Raw genomic sequence first — 8,906 nt, 5'->3', positions numbered from 1 at the left:
TCAAACTAGATAGCAACTTTGAAAAAACTCGGGCCTTTTTTTTCTTCTTTTTTTTAAGGCTAAAATATGGTTTTGATCCCTGCAAATATGCCTCGTTTTGGTTTTAGTCCCTGTAAAATTTTTTTGTAGTTTTTGGTTCCTGCAAAATATTTTGTTTTTGGAAATAGTCCATTAGGGGGGACCTTTTTAAAAATCAAAATATTTTACAGGGACTATTTTTCTACAAAATAGGTTCAGTCATCATGTGCCACGTGTGCAAATCATCACAACAGTGGGGCCAGGGATCAAAACCAAAACGAGGCATATTTGCAGGGATCAAAAACTACAAAAAAAAAATTACAGGGACTAAAACCAAAACGAAAACGAGGCATATCTGCAGGGACCAAAACCATATTTTAGCCTTTTCTTTTATTGTGTTAGAATCAATTTGATATTTCCTTTTTCTTTCTTTTTATATTTTCATATTAGTGTCAATTGCAATCCCTAGCTCATCACGAAAGTTCATACCATCTTGCAACAACCACACAACACCCAATTCCTTTTATTCCTTTTCCACTCAAAATTAAAATGGCGCTAATTTCAGTAGTAAATTCCTTTCAAGGTAGTAGTCATTTGGTGATTGAGATCTCTTTCTTCCCAACTATTAAAAAGGTAATTATTACTATTATTATAAGATCAACGTTATTATTATTATTTTTAGGGAATAAGATCAACGTTTTAAAAGCTAATTATTATTAGATCAACGTTTTTATTGTAGATCGACAACGTATTTTTATTCCGGGTAAATACCATTTTGTTTTTAATAGTTTTCTTCTCTTTTTTAGTCATATCAAAGATTATAAAAGATGGTCCTGGTTCGAATCCCGACCACAAAAAAAAAATTATAAAAGATGTATTTTTCTATGGTTATTGGAATACGCTGTCAATTTTTTTAATGTTTATTTTTTTTTTTACATAATTCGGATGATATTTACAAAAGTAACATATATTCGTGAGATTGTATATATGTCCTACATGTTTCTGTTAATTTAAATAAAAAATAAAAAATTGTGAGATTGTATGTCTTACATGTTTATGCAACTTAATTTTTCTCTTTGTTTCTCTCTAGCATATCTTGTGCTGGACAAGTAAAGAGGTTTGATTATTGAAATTTCATTATAACTTTTTTTAAAAAAAATAAAAAAATACTTTATCATAATGACGATGTTATTCTGATTTCATCAATCTTAAAGATTCGAAATATGCATTTTGGTATTATGATTAAAATATATCAATCAATGATCATTAAAGAGTGTCCCGGGGAACTCGTTAACAAGACTCATATTCAATTATATCAATCAATGATAATTATATTCAATTAATGATCACTCAACATTAAATAACAATTTAATCAAAAACATTTGAATGAGATAAGAGCATCTCCAACGAGAGGTCCTTACTTAACAATGGCCACTTCCTGTTAAGGACCTTCTATTGGAGGAAGAAAAAATGAGTCATCATTAAGGAACGAGCAACTATATAAAGACCCTCTCTCTCATAGGTAACTAACGGATCCCACGTTTAAATAAAATGTAATTCATGCAAATTATTATTATTATTATTATTATTATTATTATTTTTTAAGGAAGGAATGTAAAATTTGTAATGTTAATTTTTCCATTTTTAAATTATTGGCAAATGTGGCAGAAATTTAAGTTCATACGAATAAATAAATATTTTATAATTTAATTTTTTTAAGGATTATAATTAAATATTATGAGGTAATTTATAATTTAATAAATAAATTATTTTTGTTTAATGATGTAAAATAGTGGGACCTATTTAAGTACTTTTCATTGAAATCATTATTAGTGTACTCTTATTGGAGTCATTGAGTCTTTAATATGTACTTTTATTAAAATATTATAAATAAATGATGTGTAACGTGAGATTCATTTAAGGAGTCCCTGTTAAAGAACTACTATTATGGATGCTCTAAGTTTAACCCAAGATTGTGATTCGAATCAAACTTAAATATTTTGAACGAGAATTTTATCGCATTTTACCGGGTTTTATCCGATTCAAAAAATTAATTTTTATAGTTATAAGTAAAGATATTCGATTCCCATAAGAAAACAACAATTTCTAAAAAAGAAAGAGAACTAAAAACTAAAAATAGCAAAAGAAAACAAAATAACTCTCTTCAAAGAGTGTCCCATGAATACACATGCATCCACACACTTATATAAATACCATGAGCTTATCAAACAAATATTCATAACACAAGAGAGTTACAAAACAAAACAACCTCTCTCTCCCTCCCCTCTCTCTCCCTCCCCTCTCTCTCCCTCTCTCTCTCATAACCTTTGAGAGGTTGAGAAATGGGTTATATTCACCATATTCTCTCATATTTTTTCCTTATTCTTATGGTGGTGGTGAGAGTGAAAGCAAAGGGTTATGGAGGTTCTTCTCAACAGTGTGATATGTTTACAGGAAAATGGGTGGTGGATGAGTCATATCCGTTGTATAAACCAACAGCCACGTGTCCATTTATAGAAAGAGAGTTCAGGTGTGAAGCAAATGGTAGACCTGATCTGATTTATACCCATTATAGATGGCAACCACTGTCCTGCAATTTACTCAGGTTATCATTACTCTTTCTTTTTTCTTATTGGTTACTTTTTTTATTGTCATTTTCAACTTTATACTATCACATTGGCATAATTTAATTACCACCTTTGGATATTTAAACTTGTTCTGCGTTTTTAGTTGAGTAATACTACTACTAGTACTAATTGTTGTTGGTTGTAATCAATAATATTCAATATTAGTTACTTCACTCAAAAAACATAAAAAAAAAAAAATTTGAATAATCAAAAAACATAAATATTTAGTTTGGTTAGCATGTTCATTTCAAATTAGCGTCCTAAATGCAATGATGTTAATCTTATGAGAGAGTTTTATCATTTATCGTAATCTTACTCAACTTAAGGATTAGTTTATGTAGTTACACGTAGAAATACAAAAAAGGACTTTCATAATAATGCGACAAACTAAGGTTTCAAATGAAGAGTTGTTCATATATAAATATGAATATATGATTATATGCAATAGGTTGGCTATAAAAAAAATAAGGGTCATGCTAACCGGTGCCCTGGGGCACTGGTTAAACACACCATAAAAGGAACGTATTACTAAAAACGGAAACTTTTTAAACTTTTTATGGATTAATTACACACTTTTCACTATATTAATTACTAATTACTATAAAATTTCCTTTTTTAGTACTCTTAACCAGTGTCGGGGCATCAGTTAGCATTTTCCAAAAAATAATCAAAAGAAATGTTAGTTAAAACATTATGACAAAAAAGGCATCTATAGTTTGGTAGTTATGAGTGATTTATTGAAAACACATATTTAAGGGATATGTTTCGTGTTTGTTTTGTTCTATTGTGACAAAAAATTAATTTTCATTGATTTTATAATTGATGACGGGCTTTATTATCATTTGTGTATGTTAAATGCCACCATTTATTAAGGATTTATTTTTGTTTTCTGGTTCAATCATTTTTGTTCCAGCACATTTTTTTCATTGTTAGAAAAAGTAGTAGGAGATCTATCATGTGACCTTTTGGTATGATCCAATCATAACAGCCTGTAAAACAACTGGATTTTTTTAAGGAACAAACATTAGCGGGAATTAAAAGCTCGAATGTTTGGCTTAGGTTGGCTCGAAATTTGTGTTTAGTTAAAAGGTCTTGTAAGTTGTCACATGTCAATGTGACAAAACACCCAAACATAATTAATTAGTACACCATCATTGTTGATAAAAATTTATTCGATTAGTAAGAAGTTGACACGGATATGGACACGGACATCAGACATGATATAGACATTGACATGTTGACACCATTAATAATTTGAAAAAATCACATAATTCAACGTGATTATATGTGTCGATGTCGATCGGACATGATATGTGTCTGACACTGAGACACGCCTAATTGAAAAAGTATCTGTGCTTCATAGTTTGACACATATTTTGTAGAGATGTGACATTAACTTTGGCCACTGATGTAAAAATTTCTTTAAGGATAATATGTAAATACAAAAATTGATCAACAAAAATTAATGTATTTAGTTAAAATTTGATACCAGATATATCAACTTATATTGACCCATTTTTACTTATATTTTGGATAGAGGAAGTATTTCGAGTAGCACTTCGGTGCCATTAATGGCACGGTGCCATTAATTTTGGTCCATAGGATCTTGTGTCATTGCATTTGGTCCATAGGATCTTGTAAACATAAACTTTCCCAGCATATGTGTCAAAATTTTATTGGCTCTATGCACAATGGTACCGTGACATTATGTCGCTGAAGTTTTTCCCAAGTATTTCAGCAAGCGATTTGAAGTTTGCCCTAACCTTGAGTCTGAATTCAACCTCATCTAATTTTTCTTTTATAAAAAAGTTTAGGGTCTTGTTAACCAGTGCCTCCGGGGCATTGGTTAAGGAATCCAAAAATAGAATTTTCTGTCTTAAAACTATAAACTGTCACTTTTCATGAAGTAATAATTATATTACTTTTTAACAAAAACTTACTTCTTTTGGTGTTTAACCAATACCCGAGGGCACTGTTTAACATCCTCCAAAAGTTTATAATTAGTACATCATTTGTTATGAGAAAAGAAAGTGTCGTGAGGGACCCGCAATAGACCAAAACTGAGAAACTCTTGTTTTATATTGACCCTTTTCTCCTCCGATACTTCATTTTATTCCCAATGTATCCCTTCTCCTTTTGTAGTTTTGTTCTAATTTTTGCTTTTGGAGTACTACATGCAAACAACTTGAACTCAAAGTGGCAAGTGAAGTCAGCAAAGTAAATTATAACGATAATTGACGTATGTTATCTTTTAAGGGATAATTGGTTGATACTTGACTTATGTTGTTTAAAAAAATTCAATTTTATTGTATTAAATCATGTTAAGGAAATATTTTAACAATCTGGGAGTGTGCTCCTCCTCGAGATCTCAGATTTGATTTTCTTCAGTGCCAATTTGGATGGGCTAATTTAACTTCTTAAAAAAAAAAATTATATAAGAATCAATAATGTAGTAGTAGAAAATGAAGCTTGGTTAAGTTGATAGGAGTTGACCCATACCTCACTAAGTTGTGAGTATAACTTGTGTGGTTAACGTGAGAATCTCTTTTGTGAATTATATGCGAATATTCTTTAAGTATTTAAGTTCGCCTCGACCCTGATGAACTCTCAAAACGCAACTCATCTAATCACATATTTTATTATGTTTAATTTTAGGTTCAATGGACAAGATTTTCTTGAAAGAATGAGGGGAAAGAGCATCATGTTTGTGGGAGATTCATTGAGCAGAAATCAATGGCAGTCTTTGACTTGCTTGCTTCATTCTGCAGTGCCCAATTCCAATTACACTGTGGTTAGAGTTGAAGATGTTTCTATATTTACATTTACGGTAAGTTATATATTTTTTTATAATACTATAGATATAACTTTATACTATCAATCATTAATTAATTATTCTTATTGCAACCATAAGAAATAGACAGAGTGAGGTTAGTTACAATGGTTGTTGTAATGTCAATGGTTGTCCATATTCGCAAGTAAGTTAGGCAAATGGTGATCTCCATACGTTGCTTCTATTTTTAATGCACCCCCTCTTTTTACTTGCATGATCCAACTCCTATCACTTTCTCTTATTCTGGATAGAATTGCTTTCAAAATCAAAAAGCTTTAATATTCTCATATTTGGGTAATGGCTAAATTTACGGTATATACTTTATGATTGTATTTTTTTTTCCTTCACAATCCTAATGACGAAATTCACATACACTAAATACTAAAAAAATAGGAAATTGTAAGTTTGAATTTGTGTCTTAACGTATCACATATTTCTATAGTATTTTATTATATGAATTATACTTACGAGATTTAGGGACCGTTTTAATTAAACTTATTATGAGCTTATGCAAAATAATTATATAAATAAATAAGTTTTTATGTTAATTTATAAGTCCGCACTAACGAAAAATGTATCTTTATAAACTATTTTTTCATAAACTACATTTACAAACTTATAAATAATACATAAAAGCTTATTTATTTACACAAATTATTTTGTAAAAACTCAAAATCAGCCTAATCCAAATGGATCCTTGTTACATTTCTTTTAACCATTGTAATTGAGTTATTTAGCTTAATTGAGATTCCATAATACATCTCCAACTTTCATCTCTATATGAGACTAATCCTCAATTGAGGTAAAAATATAGTTATATCTCTGCCTCATAAAATGTGTGTTTTGTCAGAATCAAACATAGATTCTCTTACCCATAATCTCAATGTATATTGCCAACTTAGCCACGTCTCATTAAATTTTGTGATTGTATTTATGTGGAACTAACTAGCTTTGTTTTTTAGTATTGCATTATTTGAGTTCATCATTATCTTAGGAAATTTCCTTTCATAAGGTTATTTTATTTTTAAAATAATTTGCAGGAGTATGAGGTGAAAGTGATGCTTGATAGGAACGTGTATTTAGTGGATGTTGTCCGAGAGGATATAGGCAGAGTCTTGAAGCTTGATTCCATACAAGGAAGCAAGTTGTGGAAAGGAATTGATATGCTTATCTTTAACACATGGCATTGGTGGTCACGTAGAGGACCCACTCAACCGTATGTTAATCATTTTTATATAATTTTCTCTGATAATCGGAGGGTTAAAAAAAAATTGCAATATTGAAAGTAGGATTTTGAAAAACTAGACTGAACTAATCAGATCAACGAAACGCGTCAACAGTTGATTTGATTTGTTACATCGTAATTCAAAAAAAAAAACTACTATTTTATCATATTACTTTATTTTTATAATTATATTTAAAAATTGATGCCATGAAATAAAAAAAAATTATGACTTAATGTAAAATTGATTTGTATTAAAAGTTTATATAAAACTCTATTTTTGTTATTAAACTATGAGTGAATGGATATTTCTTAGATGGGATTATATCCAAGTGGGAAATCAAGTTATGAAAGACATGGATAGGATGAAGGCTTTTGAAAGAGCACTCACTACATGGGCAAGATGGGTAGACACCAACATCGACCCTGCAAAAGTAAAGGTCTTCTTTCAAGGGATTTCCCCATCTCATTACAAGTAAGTAAATTTTAACCATGTTATTTGTGCGAAATATTTACGGTTTTTTTAGGAAATTTGTCTCATCACTTTTTGTGAGGTCCCTCTTCCTAATTTATATTTTTATCTATAAGACTCGAATATTGCTTAAAAAATATGAGTTCGTTCTATCCAATTATTGTAATGTTTGGCGAATTTCAAATTGGTTTCGGAGCTCATTAATTTTTTTTTGTGACATGAGGATAGTGTTTCTAATTTGAACTCTTATTTCAGTGGCACCCTATGGAATGAACCAAGTGCAAAGAGTTGTATACGAGAGAAGACACCGTTGGCCGGATCGACATATCCGGGTGGATTGCCGCCGGCTGTGGGTGTGTTGAAGAGTGTACTAAGCACAATTAAGAAACCAGTCACATTGCTTGACATCACAACCCTCTCACTCCTAAGAAAAGATGGCCATCCTTCAATCTATGGACTTTTTGGTTCAAAGGGAATGGATTGTAGCCATTGGTGTCTTTCTGGTGTTCCAGATACTTGGAACCAAATACTCTACAACCTTATTTAATGTGATTTTTTTTATGATTAATCAATTGGGGGGATTTAGTGGATTTTTTACAGATAAAAATTTATATAGAAAAATTGGGGTGGTTTGATATGGATTTGATAACTTGACTATCCTTTTGTACTATTGGAGTGTGCTCAAAATTTAATAATAATAATAAAAGTATCTTGGATATTGAGTTTGTGAAATAATATATTTTGTGCTCTAAAGTCTTTATATTGAACAATAGACTCAATATAGTTTGAATATAATTTTGAAGTCCATTCTTCCACCACTAGAATGGTATGTTTGAAGTAATGAAATGAGATAAAAGAGTTAATTACACATGTAATTCTTTTTATGTGTACTGGATAGTGCAGCTAGCATTGGTACAACTTGTACCTTTGTTTTTGGCTGCTATAATTAATAGCTAGGTGTTCATTTTGCTGGTAAAAAATATTGGAGTAATTAAATATTTTACTTAAATTGTTTAAAACCATATACGGAATGGAATAAGATATAACGCATTTCGTCAAATGTTTCATTTTTTATTGGGTGGATTCTAGGGTGAGGGTCCAATTAAGTCCCTCACCGGTGGACCACTATTAAGAGGCGTCAGATTAATTAAATTACACACATCTTGTTGTACACCGTGTACACTGGATCACAACCATCTTCTTCCCTCACTGGTAAAAAAAACCATGTCTCTAGGGTCAGGTTATTTCCACAACCATTGCCTGGGTTAAAAATTGATGTAAAACACAATCACTCGTCCATCCACACAAATGGAAATTCAGTCCTTCGTTCCATGACAAAATTTTACAAATTCCAGATTTTTCCCATTATGCTTCGATGGTGAAATTGAAAAACCGCATCTTCAATATCAAGCACGCAATGGAAAATTTGAGTTATAAAAGGTTTTTACTTCAGAAAATAATATAAGGGCATTTAAAAAACTTCGCAACTGTACTTTTCCATTTTCTTTTTGTCAATGGTGATATTTATTGTGGGCAAAGATCTTGACATGAGAAAGACATTAATGGAGGCTTTGATATCAACACAGTTCTAGCAGTTTTTTTTAGCCTATCGAGTACTTACATTAGAAAGGTAGAAAGAAAATAAATTAAAAAGTTGTGGTGAGTGTCTTCATATTTTATCAGTGTTTCTGAGTATTCACGGTGGAGAGAGTGAGATTGGCTAAGAATGAAAGAACA

General features: G+C 30.6%; 1 protein-coding gene across 1 annotated transcript; it reads left to right on the top strand.

The window, feature by feature from the left end:
* The first annotated feature begins 2,256 nt into the window (after nt 1-2,256).
* Nucleotides 2,257-7,904, top strand: TBL41 (TRICHOME BIREFRINGENCE-LIKE 41). Its single transcript, XM_085745448.1, has 5 exons — nt 2,257-2,623; nt 5,301-5,472; nt 6,516-6,691; nt 7,014-7,172; nt 7,425-7,904. The coding sequence occupies exons 1-5, from the start codon at nt 2,361-2,363 to the stop codon at nt 7,714-7,716; spliced, it is 1,062 nt and encodes a 353-aa protein (XP_085601574.1). The 5' UTR covers nt 2,257-2,360; the 3' UTR covers nt 7,717-7,904.
* Nucleotides 7,905-8,906: the final 1,002 nt, after the last annotated feature.

This window comes from Medicago sativa, chromosome 2 (genome assembly GCF_051527215.1).
Source record: "Medicago sativa cultivar Bolivia chromosome 2, Bolivia_mono, whole genome shotgun sequence".
Classification (NCBI taxonomy): Eukaryota; Viridiplantae; Streptophyta; class Magnoliopsida; order Fabales; family Fabaceae; genus Medicago; species Medicago sativa.
This window is presented reverse-complemented; position numbering and strand designations above follow the sequence as displayed.

Coding starts and splice junctions, on each gene's coding strand:
- TBL41 (XM_085745448.1), top strand. CDS start 2,361: ATGGGTTATATTCACCATATTCTCTCATATTTTTTCCTTATTCTTATG. Junction 6,692..7,013: donor CGTAGAGGACCCACTCAACC/GTATGTTAATCA, acceptor GATATTTCTTAG/ATGGGATTATATCCAAGTGG. Junction 7,173..7,424: donor ATTTCCCCATCTCATTACAA/GTAAGTAAATTT, acceptor CTCTTATTTCAG/TGGCACCCTATGGAATGAAC.